Raw genomic sequence first — 21,494 nt, 5'->3', positions numbered from 1 at the left:
CTGCGGGCAAAAGCTGTTACAGAAGCAGCAAGGTAACCTCACACCTTACTACAGAGTCTCCAGACCTTTCTGGGAAGAGAACTCCAGACCAGAATTCCAGAATTCCATGGGGCAGATTCACTAACGGGCGAATAGTCGTCAGCGAACACTTCGCCATGTGAAAATTCATTACCATTATGCTAATTCTTTAAAATGCGAAGTTGCATCTTGGGTGCCAATAGCTGTCGATTTTTTGCGCTTCTGCCTAGCGAAACTTCGCTAGTCCTCTTACGCTTTGGTCAATTTGAATAGGGTCATTAAAGTCATATGGACGTCTTTATTAGAGATGTTGGTGCAAATGCTTGAAGTGGTCACTTTTTATTACACAATAAAGACAAAAGAGATCCTCCAATGACCTAGACATGAGACCACCCTAAAACAAATGTTCCATGCCCCTCAAATGTCTGGGGGAAAATGTTTAATAGTTAGGACTTTTGCAGCCAATCCTGCTTAAAAAAAGCAGTGGTTTCACAACTTTAATGTATTTTCGGCAGACAGGATATGATGTCACTGACATAAGATTGAGGAGGGTGGAGCTTCATTTTAACAGTTCGCCTGGTCTGAGGTGGTGAAGTCAACTCTGGCGAAAGAGGTAACGTTCAGTAAAATTCGCACTTTACTGAATTTGCGGAGTAACGACCGTTCGCAAGAGCGAAAAGTCACCTGGCGATAGAGTGCAAATGAATGCTAGTGAATTGTCGTTTACACCTGTTAGTAAATTGGCGATGTCTCTGCGGATGGGATTTCTGGTGATAGCATTAGCAACTTCGCCTTTTAGTAAATCTGCCCCCATGTCTGCAAGCAACTGCGGGTAGTAATGGCGCCTCAATAAATCGATCTTTGTCTGGCTTCAGGTTCATTCGACCTCTCACACAGTAGAGATCCACTTGAGCAGATGCCCATTCAACTGCTTGTGCCTTGCCTGAAAAGAACAACAATTATCAGGCTATAAACCTGTTTCTGACTCGTGCCAATCATATAAAACCTACAGTGAGGGGATTCAGCGCGTCTTCTCGTGATGAGATGCCAGATCTCCCCAGCAGATGGTATTTGTGTTATGAACATTAGCCCTTGTCAGTATTGCTTCTTCCCACGCGCAGGGACAGACTCCTGTGTGGCTGGGGGCAGTGCCAACATGAATGCATTGAAGTCCTGTTCTGTAGCTTTGCTAAGGGGATCAAGTATACAACGGGATATATTTATGGGAAACTATCACGAGTAATAATTATCAGAGAACGTCGTGTAGCTCTTATTGCCATTGACAATGTTTTCTCGCCTTTATGATATTGAACTGTAAGGGGGTTAAAATCCAAAATCCAAAAAACTCGAAACATTTGAGTTTTTTTTAACAATTAAACTCTTAATCTGAAAATCCACCATTTCAAACTGCCGAGGTTGTAAATAAATGGGAGAGGTCCCTCTTCTATTTGGAAGTTTCTTTGGTCTGTGCTGAAATTAGCCCGAAAATCAGACTGTTTCAGGCTTTTTAGACAAAAGTTTTTGGACAAAAATCCCAAAAATTCGAATTTAATTCGAAAAAATTGAGATTGGGATTTTCGCTTGATTTTATTGAGTTTTTACCCAATACGATTAAATCGTGCTTTTTTAATAAAAAAGTTGCTCGTACCTTTTTTAATAAAATAATCAGAAAAATGTGTCATGAGGAGTAGGAGGCAGCAAAACACCCCCTTAAAGGGATACTGTCATGGGAAAAATTTTTATATTTCAAAATGAATCAGTTAATAGTGCTGCCCCAGCAGAATTCTACACTGAAATCCATTTCTCAAAAGAGCAAACAGATTTTTTTATATTCAATTATGAAATATGACATGGGGCTAGACATATTGTCAATTTCCCAGCTGCCCCAAGTCATGTGACTTGTGCTCTGATAAACTTCAATCACTCTTTACTGCTGTACTGCAAATTGGAGTGATATCCCCACCTCCCTTTCCCCCCCCCCCCAGCTGCCAAACAAAAGAACAATGGGAAGATAACCAGATAACAGCTCCCTAACACAAGATAACCACTGCCTGGTAGATCTAAGAACAACACTCAATAGTAAAAACCCATGTCCCACTGAGACACATTCAGTTACATTGAGAAGGAAAAACAGCAGCCTACCAGAAAGCATTTCTCTCCTAAAGTGCAGGCACAAGTCACATGACCAGGGGCAGCTGGGAAATTGACAAAATGTCTAGCCCCATTTCAATTTTCAAAATTGAATATAAAAAAATCTATTTGCTCTTTTGAGAAATGGATTTAAGTGCAGAATTCTGCTGGAGCAGCACTATTAACTGATTCATTTTGATTTTTTTCCCATGACAGTATCCCTTTAAACTCCACCATTGTTGCCACTAACCCTAACTTCTAGGTACAGTCTATTTGACATCTTGTTCATGCAAATGCCCCTGGTCTTTTGGCACAAATGTAAAAAGAATTGAAATAACCATATGGCTACAAATTAGTTCTTCATTTCTGCTCATACACAATACGACCAGTTTTATCAGGAACAAATTAACCTGCCTGTATGTTTGTTAAGTGAGGGAATGGGCCAGAGTACACTGAAGAACCCAAGCAAGAACGGGGAGAGCAGACTTGCAGATGCCCAGGTTGAATTGAACCAAGGACCCCTGCAGTGAAATAGTATGACCCTATTTATGGGCAGATTTACTAAAGGGCAAAGTGATAAACGTTAGCGAAAATTCACCAGCTTGACGTCATTTCGTTACTTCGCCGATTTAGTAATGGGTGCCTGCATAACTTCGCTAGTGAAGGAGATGGACTCTAGCGCTACTTCGCAAATTCACTAAGATGTGGATGTTAATGAACGTTACCTGTTCTGCCAGACTTACCTTCGCCAGCTCAGACCAGCCGAAGTGCAATACAGTAGATAGGAGTTCCTCAAAAAATTGTTGAAAAATTTTCTAAGTCCCAAAAACCACTGGCGACTTTTAATTTTTCAGGGTGATAGGCTGCTAAAGATCGTAAATTTTTCTGGGGTACCCGGCTTCCCCCCTACATTTCCTAACATATGGCACATAAACTATACACTGGGCTCATGTGTAGGGCAATATAACAACTTTATTTTATTAAGGTTTCCCGGGCTTGTGTAATGTAATGTATTTGCTGCAACATATACGTCCATTGTACTTTGACTTCTCGCCGTATGCAAATTAGCCAACGCTAGCGCAACTTCGCCAGTGTTCGGCGCCCTGGGTACAACTTCGGATTTTAGTAAATTAGCATTGTCCTGGTGAATCTACACCTGGCGAAGTGTTGCGATGTGAGCGAAGCCGTCGCTGGCGAATTTTCGGAGGTTAGTGAATTTGCCCCTTAGTGCATTTCTCATGTAGCATAAGATTTAAATTTGATTATTTTGAAATGTTTGTCTATAAAAGTTTAACATTTGGACCCCTCTGTATACTGAACAGTACTTAATATTGGTTTTCACAGCCCCAGGAATAAATGAGCCTTCTATACCTTTGTTGTGCCGCAATAGCTGCGCCTGAAGTATGTCCATACATTTATAATACCCTAGCAGGTATCCCTGCTCCACCTATGGCCTGTCCCCAATCTATCCCAGTGCATAGCTTTTCCAGACCCAAAAGCCCTACCCTCGATCCCATCTTCATTGCATCACTGTGCCACCCCCTTACATCATCACCCAGCCCCCCTTAAAGTCCAGCCAGTATGGGAGTTTAGGAAAGGTGGTAACCCTAATTTTGAAAATGAGCCAATACGAAATACCAAGTGACCCTACAGTTTAGGGATGATCTGCCTCATTTCTCACCACTTTAAAGGGATAGGGATTGTATTAAACTGATGCTACCCAAAAACTTTGGCTAGGGTTGTAGTATCACCTTTGTAATACTGGTCGCATATGGAATATTTGTGCTGCATGACTGATTAGTATTAAGATCATATGCAGGCTGTGTAGAAACGGTTGCATGCTTCTGTACTCATTTTAAGTAGCCATGCAGTATGTAAATCTTATTTTTAAGATAGCATCAACTGGAGGAGGGGGACAACCCCTCGTATACATGTGGATACACACTTCTGTGAACGTTACTCACCCATCTTGTAATATTTGCCTACTTAGGATGCCATAATCTCTTTCCACCATTTTCCATATCATTTCCCTTAGCCCTTATTTTGTGTTACAATTGGTGAGAAGTTGCAGGGCCAACCACTTTAAGAAGCATGGTGAAGCACCCTTGGGGTTGTATTCAGATAGTACTCGGGTTACCATTTGGTTTTGAATAACACAGCCTGGTTTTTTAAGGGGCTGTCCAGTCTGGTTTTCACTGGCTCAGCCATCATTTATCTGCCCCCCAACATCACTATTTTTAATATGGTTTTCAGTATTGTGAAAACAGACAAAATCCACCTATTTTCAACCATGTGATGTCATAGTCTCACCCTCAGTGTCACAACCCTACGACTTTATATCACTGGCTCAACCCCTTTATGTCATGTATCTGCCTCCAACATCACCACATCACCGTGTCTGGTCTGGTTTTCCGTATTGTGAAAACAGACAAAATCCACCCATTTTACAACCATGTGATGTCATTGTCCTGTCTTCAATGTCACAACCCCACTCTTCAACACCACCAGCTCACCTCTTGATGTCATAGACCTGCCCCAGCATTACCACTCAACCCCCCAATGCCATTACCCCACCCCTTTGTCTGGGTTTTGTCCCCAGCAAATGTAGCAACATTATATAGAGTTTATGCACCTTTTTAATTGCATTAAAGTCTCCTTTGCACCCACCCTTCCTACTCTGTCTTACACAGCAGCGGAAAGTGTGATAGAAAAAAAGGAAACTAGGGATGCACCGAATCCAGGATTCGGTTCGGGATTTGGCCAGGATTCGGCCTTTTTCAGCAGAATTCGGATTCAGCTGAATCCTTCTGTCTGGCCGAACCGAATCCGCACGCTAATTTGCATATGCAAATTAGAGGCAGGGAGGGAAATCATGTGACTTTTTGTCACAAAACAAGGAAGTAATTTTTTTTTTCCCATTCCGAACACTAATTTGCATATGCAAATTAGGATTCAGACTCGGTTCGATATTCGGACAAATCTTTCATGATGGATTAGGGGGTTCGGCCGAATCCAAAATAGTGGATTCGGTTCATACCTAATGGAAACTTATTCCCCTTGTTTATGTAATATAGATATTCTAAAATATCTGAATATACATACACGCACACAGATATATATATATATATATATATATATATATAAATATATATATATATATACATTCCACATAAGCCAGGTGCTAGCCAAAAATTAAATACATGCACTCACAGCCAAAATATGGAAAACATTTCACCAGTCTTATAGAAATATTATATATGAGACTAAAGAATGACAACATAAACATTTTTATGTGTAGAGTGAATCCCTCCATAATTCTCTTTAAATATATGTTGCAGGTTCTACTGTATATCACTGTATATCAAATATATATATATATATATATTACTGCTTATATACAGTATGCCTTACGTTCAGGGATTCCTCCAGCAGGGAATTTTAAAATAATAATCCTTTGAAGCGACTCCCCCATTCGTCTAATTACAAATGAGAATTTATTGCCAGCTCACACTTCCAGTCATGCAGGGGGTTGGTAGAGATCTCGCTTTCCCTTGACTGATATTTAACTAATGTTAACTCAGGGGACAGAGTGGTGAGGAAGTGACTTGCAAGATTATCATTGCTCGGTGATGAGGCAAAGAACTGTTTTTACTCTCCTTCTCTAAATAAGGAAAGTGCCTGCCAGACATATGACCATCACACAAGTTTGGACCTTCGTATACATATAATAACGGCAGATAGTTGTTCTGATGGAACTCGTGTCTGGTGGAGAAGTTTATTTCAGCTCACATCGGGCTTTGGGGAGAGCAGGTCAGTGGTACGGGCATTACTGTGCTGCTATTTTATCCTTGGCATGCTGCTGATGTCACAATGATGCTGTGGAATAGGCCAGCCTCTGATCTATAAAGATAGGTCAGGCTAATATATCTAGGTTGCCCATCGGAAACCAGGAACTCTAAAACATGGTCCCCAACACTTTGATGTTTCCTGATCTCTCTATCTTCCCTACTCAACTGTCCCAAGGCTTTAGTTTGATGTCAGCTATCTCTTTCTGCTTGCCAAAAATAATCCTTTGCCGCCATGCTAAAGAGAGAAAAACAAGAAGGGAGGTATTTTTAGGGCCATTAATTCTGACCACGTGTCCAGAAGTTGCACCGGGTTGCCGTTTCCCAAAGGCTTCCCATCGCTATGTCCCACAGAAGCGCCATTCACTGGACGTCGTCTACCGTTGTCGTCCTTTGTTTTCTCATGGGGATTGTTCCGTCGTACCCTCTTCCAATCAGAGATAATGGAGCTTTACTTGAAAGAGGATGGGGGTCACTTTTCGCCAGGTCGCTTGGGATGCTTCCGGATCCGTTGGATGTAAAATGGAAAAGCGATTATTTACTCGGAATCAAGAGGCACCGAAGGCTTTACTGCAATGTAGGAATCGGATTTCACCTTCAGATTCTCCCTGATGGAAGCATAAGTGGGGTCCATAATGAGAATCCATACAGTGAGTTATATGCTAACGAACGACGGTTCTTTTAAATTAACCCAGATTAGTACATTCAACGTGCAAACCATGGTTTGTGTGCAATAGATACCTTTTCACTCAAACATCATATGATACCTAGGGCCAAATATCTTCCTTTTTTTAAACCAGCTATTAATATATCCGAGTTTGCTGAACTTCATCCTCTATATTTACTGTGCATGAAAGGACAAATAAGATTTGGGTGCAGGTAAAACTCGTTTTTATTTGCTGGAATTGCAACGGATTAATGAGGGCAATTAGATATACAGTTTACAGATTAATAGCGCAGAATGGATTTGTTGTGGATAGAAGGTATTTATCTTACACATTGCTGATGTTAAAGCTGCGATAACATTGACAGAAACCTACTCTGAAGAATGCTAGACATGTAATCATTCCAAATTGCATGTGTCGTCTTTTCAGCATTCTCGGGAAGACTTATAAAGCTAGGCTGATTATCCGACAGCCTTCTGGAGATATCGCATGCAATACCATCTGGTTTTTTTCTTTAAAATTTACTTATTGTCCACTTTTATAATGTTACTGTTGGAAAATGCCTTTTACGTCATAATCTAGAACACAGGTACAGGTATGGGACCTGTTATCCAGAATGCTCCAGACCTGGGGTTTTCTTCTTAAGAGATCTTTCTGTTATTTGGATCTCCATACCTTAAGGGTCAGGGCACACGCTCAGATTCGGGGAGATTAGTCAACCAGCGACAAATCTCCTCTTCTTCGGGGCGACTAATCTCCCGAACTGGCACTTGGAGCGCTTCGTTTTCCGAAGTCGCCCGAAGTTTCCTCGCGAGGAGAGGAGGAGGGGAGATTAGTTGCCAGAAGAAGAAGAGATTTGTCGCCGGGCGATTAATCTCCCTGAATCTGAGCGTTTGCCCTGACCCATAGTCTACTAAAACATCAACTAAACATTAATTAAACCCAATATAATTATTTTGCCTCCAATAAGGATTAATTATATCTTAGTTAGGAAGAAATACTGTTTCATTACTACAAGGAAAAAGGAAATCATTTTTTTAAAATCTGAATTATTTGATTATAATGGAGTCTATGGGAGATGGCCTTTCCGTAATTCGGAGCTTTCTGGATAGTGGGTTTCCGGATAATGGATCCCATGCCTGTACTGCCAAAACAGTGTCGCCAACAATGTGCATAATGATATTAAAAATCAGTTCACAATTGAATGCTTACATTTGCGCTGCTGCTTGCAATTTAAATTAATGTTAACAGGTTGCTCACCATAGTAACTTGGCAGTCATTTCTATGCCGGTATAGAGCAGTGCAAGATAAAGTATTAAAAAATATTAATTACACCTTTAAAATAGTACTAACAATTGCAAAATACATTCATAAATAAATAAGCATCAGAGAGGTAGCAAATAACAAACAGATAAGCAAGACCAACTGCAAATTGCTTAGATTACATAGTATAATAGTGTTGATCCAAGGCATGACTGCCCCTTTAAAAGACAATATAATCAATGCACTATAGAGATAATTATCATAAGTCAGATGCCCAGGAAAGGAGGAGTCATCAGAATACCTTCTCCCCATATGTACTTTGAATTAGTGATTATTAGGAAGGATGTTAGTGCTCAGTGCTAGTACAGTGCAGCTAACACCTCACTGAACAGAATGATGTTGAACACATTCTGACAAACTGTCACAGGTACAGGTATAGGATCTGTTATCCAGAATGCTTGGGAGCTGGGGTTTTCTGGATAAGTGGTCTTAATATTAAAATAAATCTAATAGGATTGTATTGATTACAAGAACAAGCACAAGACTGTCGTATATATAACATTGCTATATTATATTATTATTATTAGTAATACAGAAAAAAGAACATCATTTTAAAAACGTATAATTATTTGTTTAAATTTACCTTATTGGGGATGGCCTTCTTGTAGTTTGGAGATTTCTGGATAATGGGTTTGTGGATAAGAGATCCTATACCTGTATTTGATAAAAGTACCTTAGCTATTGGGAAAGCTTTAATAGATTTGAGAAAAGATTGAACTGCTGAGATTCCTTCTGAATTCCCCAGATCATTCTTTCATTAAACCAGCCAACCACACATTTTTCTTACTACAGTGAAAAGGCATATCAATTACAGGTAAGGGACCCGTTATTCAGAAAGCTCCAAATTACAGAAAGGCCGTCTCCCTTAGACTCCACTATTTGGTTTGAGATTCGGCCAGGATTCGGCCTTTTGCAGCAGGATTCGAATTCGGCCGAATCCTTCTGCCTGGCCGAATCCGAATCCTAATTTGCATATTCAAATTAGGAGCAGGAAAGAAAATCGTGTGACTTTTTGTCACAAAACAAGGAAGTTAAAAATGATTTCCCCTTCCCACCCCTAATTTGCATATGCAAATTAGGATTCGTTCGGTATTTGGCTGAATCTGTCACAAAGGATTCAGAGGTCCGGCCAAATCCAAAATCTTGGATTTGGTGAATCCCTAATTATAATCAAATAATTAGTGATGGGCCAAACTGCCGCGAAAATTCGTCGGCGTAAAAAAAAAAGAGACGCCTGCACATTTCGCAAATTTTTTCGCAAACCCCCCAAATTCGCCCATCACTACAAATAATCCACATTTTTTAAGAATTATATACTTGATCCAACCTCATTTTAAGCAAAACCAGCCCATTGGGTTTATTTGATGTTTACACGATTTTCTAGTAGACAAAGTATGAAGATCTAGAATATAGAATGATCCGATGTCCGTAAAAACCCCAGGTCCTGAGCATTCCTATACCTGTATAAATGATAAATATTGTGGGATGCTACAACAAATGACATTGCTGTATGTTGGAGCTTTAGGGTAAGGCCACACTGGGCGTTTTGGGGAGATTTGATTGCCTGACGACTAATCGCGACAACCAATCTCCCCAAACGACTTCCCTGACTCTGCGCTGGCCAAAATGTAAAAACGTCGGCGCTAATCACACGTGGCGATTTGTTTTCAGAAGTTGTCCAAGTTTCCTCGTGGGTCAACTTCGGGCGACTTCGGAAAACGAATCGCCGCATGTGATAAGCGTTTTTTCCATTTTAGCCCGCGCAGAGTTTGGGGATATTAGTCGCCGCAAAGACGGGGCGATTAGTCGCCAGGCGACCAAATTTCCCCAAAACGCCCAGTGTGGCCTTACCCTTAAGGACAAATATAGAATCTCGTGTGCAAAATGTTGTCTTGCAGGAAAGAATATTGTCTCTTGTATTTCTCATTGTGCTGAAGCCATTTCTTTCTCAGTATTTAGATGCAAACATAGCAATTAAATTGAATAACGTCAAGCTGTTTTGTTTGCTTAGGTCTGTTAGAAATTTCAACTGTAGATCGAGGGGTTATTAGCTTGTCGGGTGTGAAAAGTGACCTGTTTGTGGCTATGAACAACAAGGGGAGACTTTATGCTTCGGTAAGTAAACACAAGGTTGGGCTTATTTTTGCTGGGGTGGGACCATTCATTTGATTTATTTATTTCGAAGGGTTTAAGCAAGAGTTTTAGCCACAAATAAATTATATATACTATTTCATATTGATGATATATTATTTTAGATATGAAATATTCATATTTACTAGTGAATAATGTCACAATACAGAATTTTGTGATTGCCCTTGGTAACCGTACTGCATAATGTTGCAGACTCTAAAGAAATGTTTTTTTTGTTGTTTTTTTCTCTTTCCACTCCCTCAGACGCCGACAAGGTTTTAAACTGGCTTTAAACCCTCCCTCCTCTGTTTAAACTTGACTCTCTTAAGTACAGGTATGGGACCTGTTATCCAGAATGCTCGGGACCTAGGGCTTTCCATCATTTGGATCTTCATACCTTAAAGGGGTTGTTCACCTTTAAATTTTAGTATGATGTAGAGAGTGATATTCTGAGACAATTTGCAATTGGTTTTAATTTTAATTTTTTTGTGGTTTTTGAGTTATTCCGCTTTTTATTCAGCAGCTTGCAATGTCAGCAATATGGTTGCCATGGCCCATGTTACCCTAGCAACCATGCATTGATTTGAATAAGAGACAGGAATATGAATAGGAGAGGCTTCAATAGAAAGATGAGTCATAAATGTGTAGCTGTACAGAGCATTTGTTTTTAAATGGGGTCAGTGACCCCCATTTGAAAGCTGGAAAGAGTCAGAAAAAAGGCAAATAAATTAAAAACTATAAAAAATGAAGACCAATTGAAAAGTTGCCTATAACATACTAAAGGTTAACTTAAAGGTGAATACCAGCATATCATGTAAACATTAAATAAACCCAATGGGCTGGTTTTGCTTCCAATAAGGATTAATTATATCTTAGTTGGGATCAAGTACAAGTTACTGTTTTATTATTACAGAGAAAAATATGGATTATTTGGATAAAATGAAGTCTGGGAGACGGCCTTTCCTTAATTTGGAACTTTCTGGATAATGGGTTTCTGGATAACATATTCCGTGCCTGTTTCGTTTCATAAGATCAACATTAATCATTGAAAAAATTTAGTTTCAGGGTTCAAACACCTAAACAGTGCTATATCTGCCTTCCTGGAGTTTGATTACATTATAATATAGGTAATGGAAATCTAATGGACAGATTTATCAATGGTCGAGGTGAATATTCGAATTCAAAAAATTCTAATTTCAAACTATTTTTTGTGTACTTCGACTAGGGAATAGTCCAAATTCAATTCGAATTTGAAAAAAATTCAAAAATTCAAATATTGAAATTTCATCATAAAAATTCGACTTTGACCATTCACCATCTAAAACCTGCAGAATTGCTGTTTTAGCCTATGAGGGACCTCCTAGAGCCTATTTGGAGACAATTGGTGGACTTTGAAAAATCAAAGGTTTTTTTTGGGAAAAGGAAAAACTTTGATTCAAATTTGATCAAATGCGCTATTACTTCAATTCGAATTCGGCCAAATACAGACCTATTCGATCAAAAATGGACCTATTCGGCCAAAAAAACCTTCGACTTAATTTCGTTTGGTCTCATTTCATTCGAAGTTTTTCAAATTCGAAATTCGACCCTTGATAAATATGCCCCTTAATGTTGGATAATAATGATATGAGTAATAGTGATGGGCGAATTTCCAGTGAAATTCAGAAAACGGCGAAAAATTTGCGGAACGGCGCCGGCGTCTCGTTTTTGATGCCGGCGCCCATTTTTTTTTGTTGCCTGTAAATTTATTCGCCGGTGGCGAATTGCGGGAATTCGCCACAAATTCACTCCTGGCGAATAAATTCCCCCATCACTAATGACTAACATAGTTGTAGTAGTGGATGATTCTTGCTGGATCATCCACATCCTCGTGTAGCTTAGAGTCTGACACTGAAATAGAGCAGAGGGGATTCTCATTGTTGGATTTTCTTGCATCAGTAGAGCCCCTGGCTCTGGAGGGCTTAGGAACTGTATTAATATGTATTGTTGCATCTCTATTGCTTTATGACCACGGCTCCCATTGTGCTGTAACCCTTGCTAACAGGCTGGAAGAAGATGGTAATTGTAGTCTAGCGACATGTTTGGTGGAGCAACAATGATATGAAAGGTTTTTATTAAAGATAATGGAAAGGCAAAAAAATAAAATACCATTTTTCATTTCTTTAATGAAAAAGAAACCTATCTCCAATATACTTTAATTAAAAAATGTCTACCGTTTTTATAAGAAACCTGACTGTATGCAGTGAAATTCCCCCTTTATTTACTTGCAGCTTTGTTTGTTTCCCTGTAGAGCAGCCAGCGATCAAGTAGAGATTCATGTCTGCAACAGTCAGAGCAAGTAAATGAAGGGGGAATTTCACTGCACTAAATCTGTACTGAGAAAGAGGCTGCTCTGATGTTCTTCTGCTTAGGAAAGATGTGAGAAAGGTTTCTAATTGTTTTCCTAAGCAGAAGAACATCAGAGCAGCCTCTTTCTTTCTCCTGACAACTTCCTTGACTACTTGCTGGTCAGACTGGTCAGAAACTGACCGGCAGGTGGCGCTGTTTTAACATAATTCCTTCCTGTAAACAGTACATGTATCCTTTAATAGCTTGGAATTAAAAAAAAATAAAATATGAATGTACATTGCAAAAGTGTTTAGAATATCACCCTCATCACTTCAACATTCACTTATTTTTAAGGTTTACTTATCCTTTAAAGGGCACCAATCATAACTAAAATCATTTAATCATTTCCTAAGTAAAGACACTATGTGAAAGTTCAAGAAATCCGATTTTTAAAACTGTTAGAATTGTTTGTATAATGAGAATCATCAGCTCACTTTACCTTCTGCAAGATCTCCCCTATCTCCACTGTAGTTCTAGCGGAGGCAGGAGTTTACTGAAGCTAGGCATTCTGGGTAGAATACTCAAGGCAGTGCTACAATCTGAGCATGCTCCTGAAATTTGCATATTATAGTCTCTGTCTCTTAGTATGGACTCCCTCAGTGAAACAACCCATTTGACAAAGTAAGGGATTTTTTAAAACCTGCAGTTTTTTTCAAAAAACTATATATGTAGTTTGATTAAACGTGTTTAGGTTGTACTGGTCAGATTGTTAATATGTGTTTGGTTTTGGCTGTGATAGGTGCCCTTTAAGGTGGAATAAAAAGTACCAATGGTTCCACAAAGTAGACATATAAATGCTGGCCGCTGATTGGTTGGTATCAAAAAAGTTGTATTAAAGTTGTGTTAAAGTTGTATCAAAAGTGGTTTATTAAGCCCATATACATCACAAAAGGGCAACGTTTCGGACTCCTCCGGGCCCTTTATCAAGCCTGGCTATAAAGCCCATATACATCACAAAAGGGCAACGTTTCGGACTCCTCCGGGCCCTTTATCAAGCCTGGCTATAAAGCCCATATACATCACAAAAGGGCAACGTTTCGGACCCCTCCGGGCCCTTTATCAAGCCTGGCTTGATAAAGGGCCCAGAGGGGTCCAAAACATTGCGCTTTTGTGATGTATATGGGCTTAATAAACCACTTTTGATACAACTTTAACAAAAAGGTGTGCATCCGGATATTTTAGCAATAACTCTACTATTGCAAAGGAAGGGTCTTCTGGGTAACCACCCTGTACTTTCAACAAATGTTATTTTTGGGATTAGGTTGAGCTCTCCATCATCGAGCACTAAAACTGACGCTGGCTCCTACACATGGGGAAGCAATTCTTATAGTACAGAATAATGGATTATAGGAAGGTTTTAATGCAAAAAGAGAAATTGGTTCTTGACCGGCAATATACATCACCAATATCTCTGTATCTATCTCTGTATCAATGCACTTCTACGCAGCAGAACCCTGTATATAACTGGGAAAGAGATTATTGTACCTTTGGTCAAGATTGATCGCCCGTGTCACGGCCTCTGTCCCAGTTAGAGGCTGGTGCAAATGCAAAATCTTTAGAGTTGTGGACAAACAGGCTCAAAAACTGCAGATGCTGTGCTGCAAGTTTAATTTTTAACACAACATGTTTCGAGCTTAGTGGCTCTTTTTCAAGTGTTAATCAGTGCACATTACACACAAGGTTTTAAATCAAAATGTCTCCACCCCCCTGACGTGATACGTTGCTGAAAAGATTGATACGATGAGGTCACTGCATTGGGGATTTCATTGCCTGACCCCACATTAGATTCTGTGATCTGTGAAGACTTCAAAGTCCAATAGTCCATAGGGTCCAAAATCATCCAATAGGAAAAAATTGACCAAAAAATCATTTAAAACAAATACACTTTACCCCTTGTATTGCAATTAAGCCTACAAAAAAGAGTCCAAGTAGCTTCCAACCAACATTTCCTGTTTCATTTACATGAACCCATATTTTACATAAGTAATCAACATATTACATGAGTAAATATAGAACCGTAATATTTTACATAAATTTATAGCGGTGCTGCCCCGTGTATCTTACCAATCAGAGGTTCTGCTATTGTAGATAATCATTTCTATCTTACTTTCAGACTATAGGGCAGTCGCTTCAACTCTTGCTGAAAGGGAATGAAGAAACAGTTAATAAGGGTATATCGTTGCAAAATCTATACGTTATAAGAAGCATGCAACGCTCCATTGGTCATTCATACCTGCTGGAGTCAGGCTATTGAGTTTCTTAATCCATATTGCTTCTTTTTGTAACAATATTTTCCTCTATGTGGTGATTCTATTACTTCCAACACCAACCATTTTAACTGAGATGCATGATGTTTATTCGTATAAAAATGGCGTGAGACTGGAGTGTCAGTGTTTGTTTCTTTTTTAAAATTACGGATGTCCCCCTTATGTTCTTTTATCCTTTCTTTCACTTTTCATATGGTTTGTCCCACATATACTATGCCACACGGACACTTTGGGGCCGATTCACTAATTTCGAGTGAAGGATTCGAAGTTAAAAAACTTCGAATTTCGAAGGTTTTTTTTGGGGCTACTTTGACCATCGAATGAGCTACTTCGACCTTCGACTACGACTATGAATTGAAGGATTCGAACTAAAAATCGTTCGACTATTCGACCATTCGATAGTCGAAGTACTGTCTCTTTAAAAAAAACTTCGACCCCCTAGTTCGCCATCTAAAAGCTACCAAAGTCTATGTTAGCCTATGGGGAAGGTCCCCATAGGCTTGGCTAACTTTTTTTGATCGAAGGATATTCCTTCGATCGCTGGATTTAAATCCTTCGAATCGTTCGTTTCGAAGGATTTTATCGTTCAATCCGATCGTACTAGATGCGCTATCTGCGCTAAATCCTTCGACTTCGATATTCGAAGTCGAAGGATTTCAATTCCCAGTCGAATATCGAGGGTTAATTAACCCTCGATATTCGACCCTTAGTGAATCAGCCCCTTTAACATGTAAACTACGTGCTCTGTTTCACAGGTCGCATAGCTGTGTAGTTGGATATTATTGCCTTTCGTTGGGTGTTGTACTTTATCCCCTTTTATAATGGAGGAACAACACACACAGTTTAAACATGGATATGTTCCTACAGTTGGTTTACCCTTGAAAATTTTTTGCATTCGTTTTTGTCTTGGTTCTGCTGGACACAGCATATCTCTTACTGTGTAGCCCCGTTTCTAACAAAACAATGGCATATCTGTAATGGTTTTACTTATAGTTTTGTCATTCTGTACAATTGGCCAGAATTTTTTAACAATTTTTTCCAGTTTCTTACTGTGTGCCCCATATGTACTAACTAAGGGGATTCTATTTGGTTCCTTTATTTTGGGTTTCTCTATTAGCAATGTCTCCCTTGGGATATGTTCGACCTCCTTTGCTATAGAGACCAATCTTTCTTTCTTGTACCCTTTTTCCGCAAACCTTTCAATTAGATCCAGTGCAGCTTTCTCATAACCTCTAACCTCTGATGTTATTCTCCTGGCTCTCAAAAATGGGCCCTTTGCAATAGCATTTATGCATCTTGGGTTATGGAAACTTGCTGCGTTCAAAAGATTATTACGATCTGTGCTTTTTCGGTACAGATCTGTGCCTATCTTTCCTTGTTTTAGGGTAAGTTGGACATCAAGAAAATTCAGGGACCCCGCTGCCACTTCTGTAGTGAATTTAATAGTGGGGTGGCTATCATTGGCTTTTTTTTAACCATTTTGTGAAACCTATCAATTTCACCCTGTATATAAGTATTAGTCTCACTTTACTGTTACATTCTTGTAGTCTTACCATTACCATACTCGCAAGCCCCCTCTGCTAGTCAGCTGGTACAATGAATCTAGAATACTTGTGAATATATCAAGCTACATATGTATATGTCTTTTGATCGAGTCAGGGGGATTTACTGGTTATTTGCCATGTGGTCACTTGAAATATAAAATGTATCACAGCTCCGACTTGTGTATCGGGTTGCATTTAGTGTATTTGCTGGCAAATATCAATTGCAACAGGCAAATAAAAGCGAGCCTTACTAATGTATATCAGCAAGTGGAAAGTATAAGGGAAACAGGTGGCATCTGACCCGCACAGGCTGAAAACCGAAGAACGAGATTTATTGTTGGGTGCAGACACTCAGGCACCGTCTGTCAAAACCTTTACAAATAATAATCTTTTAAAGTGTCCTTGTGAAGCCACCAAATCATACCCATCTCTACTTAATGCGTAAGGTCACTTGGGATAGAAGTATACAGTGATACCCTTGAGGGGACCTACGTCATTGCATTTCTAGTTGAAACTATAATCAATGCCTTACCTCATCCATAGATATGAAGTTGCAATTTAAGACTCTTTTAGCGATTAGTGTTAAGGCTTATCCACATTGAGGCATCGGCTTGGCATATGTTAAGGTTTGTACGAAGGAGCCAGATATGAAATAACCACTTCATATCAAATGAAACACCAAACGCACTGTAATCCTCACAGTAACATAATACTTTGCTGGCTTGGATGGAACCTTTAGATTACATGGAGGAACTTAGCAAGAAAGTGTTGTCCGGCTGTTATCATCTGAGATGTTTCAGATTAGTTTTAATAGAAGTAGGAAACCCAAGTGAGTGATGCCACATGAGAGGGTGCAGCACATTCTTATAAGCCCCATCAGGTGGAGGTTGATATTGCTAAGCATGATGAGTAAGTTGTACTTCTTAATGCTGAGACAAAGGAGAAAGATGAATCAAGTGATTTCAAACCATTCATGGAAGGCTGAAGTTGCTCTGAAACATTAGAAGTTAGTTAGTGATGCTTCAAGGGTAGCAAATAAAATACATAGTAGCTCTGCGGTTGGTTTGCCTTCATACCCATAATACTTTCATTTGGAGGTTTATGGGTTTGGTTTAGAAATATCAGTGATAAATAATTCTGTCTTTTACCACAGGTGTCCAGTTAGTGAAAGAAGAACAATGGGAATTGATGAACTCTTTTGGGTTAATCGTGGTTTCTGCAAGCTTTTCGGGTAATGTTTTAGTGTGGTCCTGAACTTTTCCAAATCTGTGTCCTGTTTGGTGTTTAGTGCAGAAAAGTTCATGATTACATAAGTGGGACACCAGTGCTCCAGTATTTTATCATAATTCTCTTTTGTCTTTGAGAAATGTGTGGCCTGTAAGGGCAGAGGCACACGCTGCTATTTCGTGAGATTAATCGCCCAGCGACAAATCGATTCTTCTTCGGGCAACTAATTTCCCCCGAACTGCCTTTCCGCCGGCTAGAATTTAAATCGCCGATGGGATGGCACTCAGATCACTTCGGCTTTCCAAAGTACCTCAAAGTTTCCTTGTGTGGCAACTTCGGACGACTTCAGAAAATGAAGAGTTCCGAGTGTCATCCCACATGCGATTTACATTCTAGCCGGCGGGAAGGCGGTTCGGGGAGATTAGGGCCTGAAGAAGAAGAAGCAGTTTGTCGCTGGTTGACTAATTTCCCGAAATAGCAGCATGTGTCTCTGCCCTAAACTAGGTCAACCTTTGTTCTGGCACTTTAGAGTTTGTGCCTGGTTCATAAGGTATATAAGGTTATGGTTGACTGTTGTTTGTCTCAGAGCATGGTTAGAGTGAATAAGCACCTTTAGTTTATTTAAAGGGAAACCGTGAAAAATATTTTTGTTGTGCAATAAAATAATGTAGTAACATTTTTGAAAATATTTTGAATATTTTTATTGTTAATAAAAAGCAGCAGGATTAATGTCAATAACAAGTGGGTCAGGAAACCATAAGACTGTGGATAACTGCATGTAATGTTCTCTTTAATTTCTCCAAAGTCTTCACTTTTATGTTAAGGACAGGGAGGACCATATATCATATGTTAATTATGGTACCAGTATTAAATGTATGTTTGCAAATGCAAGGAGTCTGACTGGTAAAATGGGAGAGCTGGAGGTGCTGGAGGGAAAATATGATTTGATTGGTGTGGCTCAAACATGGCTGAATGAGTCTCATGATTGGGCATTTAATATCAGTGGCTATACTTTGTTTCGGAGGGACAGAGGCAATAGAAAAGGAGGAGGGGTATGGCTTTTTGTTAGGCAGGATTTAAAAGCTTATATAAAGGAGCAGGTTATGTTAAAAAAACCAGAGCGCTGAAGTCTTATGGGTGGAGTTCTTTACTGATTGTAAAGAGTCCTGCAAATTAATTGTAGGAGTCGCTATAGACCCCGTAATGTAAGTGAGGAGGAGGAGGCTAAGCTCCTGATGCAAATAGAAAAGGCTGCTAGTTTTGGGAAAGTAATTATAATGGGGGATTTCAATTACCCAGATATTGACTGGAGCAACAGCACTGCCAGATCAGTTAATGGGAACAAATGTATAAACTTGTTGCATGACAATTTTATGGCACAAGTTGTTGAGGAGCCAACCAGAAAATTTTTTATTCTAGATCTAGTGATCTCTGATGACTCAGAAATGTGCAAGTGATTGAACCCCAGTGTAATAGTGGCCATAATGTGATATCATTTAATGTTTGGTGCAAAAAAAAAAGCTAATTTTAGTGCCTTGATGGCTGCCCTTCAGAGCATAGATTGGGCATTATGTTTTCATCTAAAAACACAGAACAGAAGTGGTTGTCATTTAAAATTATATTAAATCGTTACTGTTGTCAATTTATTTCTTTAAGAATTAAATGTAGAAACACCAAGAATCACCCTACGTGTCTTAATATAGAAGATCATAGGAAAGAAGGGAAAGGCATTTCAAAACGACAAGTCTGTAGGGCCAGATGGAATACACCCCCGGGTTCTAAGAGAGCTTAGTTCAGTTTTACACCGGCCCCTATTTCTGATTTTCTCAGATTCCCATTAATCTGATATGGTACCTTTGCATTGAAGGAAAGCTGATGTCATTACAATATTCAAAAAGGAATTACGATCTCAGCCTGGCAATTATAGGCCAGTAAGTTTGACATCTGTGGTGGGCAAATTATTTGAAGGCTTGTTAGGGGATCACATTCAACATTTTGTTCTAGTGAATGACATTATAAGCAGCAATCAGCATGGCTTTATGATGGATAGGTCATGTCAGACTAATTTGATTGCATTTTATGATGAGGTAAGCAAAATGCTGGACAGTGGAGGGGCAGTAAATGTGATCTATTTGGATTTTGCCAAAGCGTTTGATACTGTGCCCCACAAACACCTGCTTTCTAAACTAAGGTCTGTTGGGCTTAATGAAGTCGTTTGCACATGGATAGGAAACTGGCTACAGGATCAGGTACAGAGGGTGGTTGTTAATGGGACATTCTCTACTTGGAGTAAGGTTCTTAGTCCCTCAGGGCTCAGTATTGGGTCCACTTTTATTTAACTTGTTTATTAATGATTTAGGAGAGGGTATTGTAAGTAATGTATTAATGTTTGCAGATGACACAAAACTATCAGCCCAATTAATTCCATCCAAGATGTGGCATCCATGCAACAGGATCTTGACAAACTGGCAATTTGGGCAGCTAAGTGGCAAATGAGATTCAAAGTTGATAAATGTAAAGTCATGCACCTGGGATGTAAAAATATCCACTTAAACCCTTAATGGGACTGCACTAGGCAAATCCATTATAGAAAAGGACCTTGGAGTCCTTGGAGATTATAAACTTGGCTGTAGCAAGCAATGCCAGTCAGCAGCATCAAGGGCAAATAAGATCTTGAGTTGTATTAAAAGGGGCATTGATTCGCAGGAGGAGTGGGGTTCTCTTCCACTGTATAGAGCACTGGTAAGGTCCCATCTAGAATATGCCATACAGTTTTGGTCTCCATCACTCAAACAGGACATTATTGTATTAGAGAGGGTACAGAGAAGGGCAACTAAGCTGGTAAAGGGAAAATCTTAGCTATGAGGAAAGACTGGCCAAGTTTTGGTTGTTCACTCTGGAGAAGAGGCGCTTAAGGGGAGATATGATAACTATGAATAAATATATAAGGGGATCATATAATAATCTCTCTAATACTTTATTTACCAGTAGGTCTTTCCAGCTGACCCAAGGTCACCCATTCCGGTTAGAAGAAAAAAGGTTCCACCTAAATATTGGGAATGGGTTTGTTACAGTGAGAGCTGTGAAGATTTGGAGAGACTTTTTTTTGCCTTCCTTCCTCTGGATCAACTGGCAGTTAGGCAGGTTATATATAGACTTAAGGTTGAACTTGATGGACGTGTGTCTTTTTTCAACCTAACTTACTATGATACTATGTTGTTACTATGTCATATAACTTTCTTCTATGTTCCCTTGTGTTTACTCTTCATTTGTTTATTATATTTTCTTCCGTTTTCCTTACTCCCTGCAACCTGTCCATATGATCTCTCCCAACTTCATAGCATTCTTTTTCTTTTTCTTTAACAGCCTACCTTCCAGGATGAATGCAAGTTTAGAGAAATCCTCTTGTCGAACAATTACAATGCCTATGAATCGGAACTGTACCACGGTGCTTATCTTGGATTAAGCAAATACGGGAGGGTAAAAAGAGGAACTAAAATCTCCCCCGCAATGACAGCGACTCATTTTCTTCCAAGACTATAAGAATGAATCAAGCTTACAGCCAAATATGTACATTTTTATTTTGCACATATGATTTAACTCCCAGGTAACACGTTTATACACTGTCAGAGTATATGTATATTTGGCTCAGAATGTTTGTACTGGATCCGTTACAACCAGTACCCATCGGTAATCTACTTACTTAGTGATGGGTGAATTTGCGTGAAATTCTCGAAACGGCGAAAAATTCGTGAAGCGGTGCCGGTGTCTCGTTTTTGACGCTGGCGGCCGTTTTTGACGCCGGCGTCAATTTTTATGACGCCGGCTGTTTTGCGAATTTATTCGCCGGTGGCGAATCACGCGAATTCTCTGCATCACTATACTTACTTACAATTTATATACATATCCAGAAACATTATGGTGTTGCCCTTGATTTCATATGATCTCCAAGAAGGC

General features: G+C 39.4%; 1 protein-coding gene across 1 annotated transcript; it reads left to right on the top strand.

Annotated features, from left to right (window-relative positions):
• Positions 1-6,298: 6,298 nt before the first annotated feature.
• Positions 6,299-21,286, top strand: fgf6.S (fibroblast growth factor 6 S homeolog). The gene is made up of 3 exons (XM_018254656.2): positions 6,299-6,643; positions 9,993-10,096; positions 20,904-21,286. The coding sequence occupies exons 1-3, from the start codon at positions 6,337-6,339 to the stop codon at positions 21,078-21,080; spliced, it is 588 nt and encodes a 195-aa protein (XP_018110145.1). The 5' UTR covers positions 6,299-6,336; the 3' UTR covers positions 21,081-21,286.
• Positions 21,287-21,494: the final 208 nt, after the last annotated feature.

Source organism: Xenopus laevis, chromosome 3S, assembly GCF_017654675.1.
Source record: "Xenopus laevis strain J_2021 chromosome 3S, Xenopus_laevis_v10.1, whole genome shotgun sequence".
NCBI classification, from domain to species: domain Eukaryota; kingdom Metazoa; phylum Chordata; class Amphibia; order Anura; family Pipidae; genus Xenopus; species Xenopus laevis.
Note: the sequence above shows the minus strand (reverse complement) of the source record. Positions and strands in the feature narration are given on the sequence as shown.

Coding starts and splice junctions, on each gene's coding strand:
- fgf6.S (XM_018254656.2), top strand. CDS start 6,337: ATGTCCCACAGAAGCGCCATTCACTGGACGTCGTCTACCGTTGTCGTC. Junction 6,644..9,992: donor CCATAATGAGAATCCATACA/GTGAGTTATATG, acceptor TTGTTTGCTTAG/GTCTGTTAGAAATTTCAACT. Junction 10,097..20,903: donor AGGGGAGACTTTATGCTTCG/GTAAGTAAACAC, acceptor TTTCTTTAACAG/CCTACCTTCCAGGATGAATG.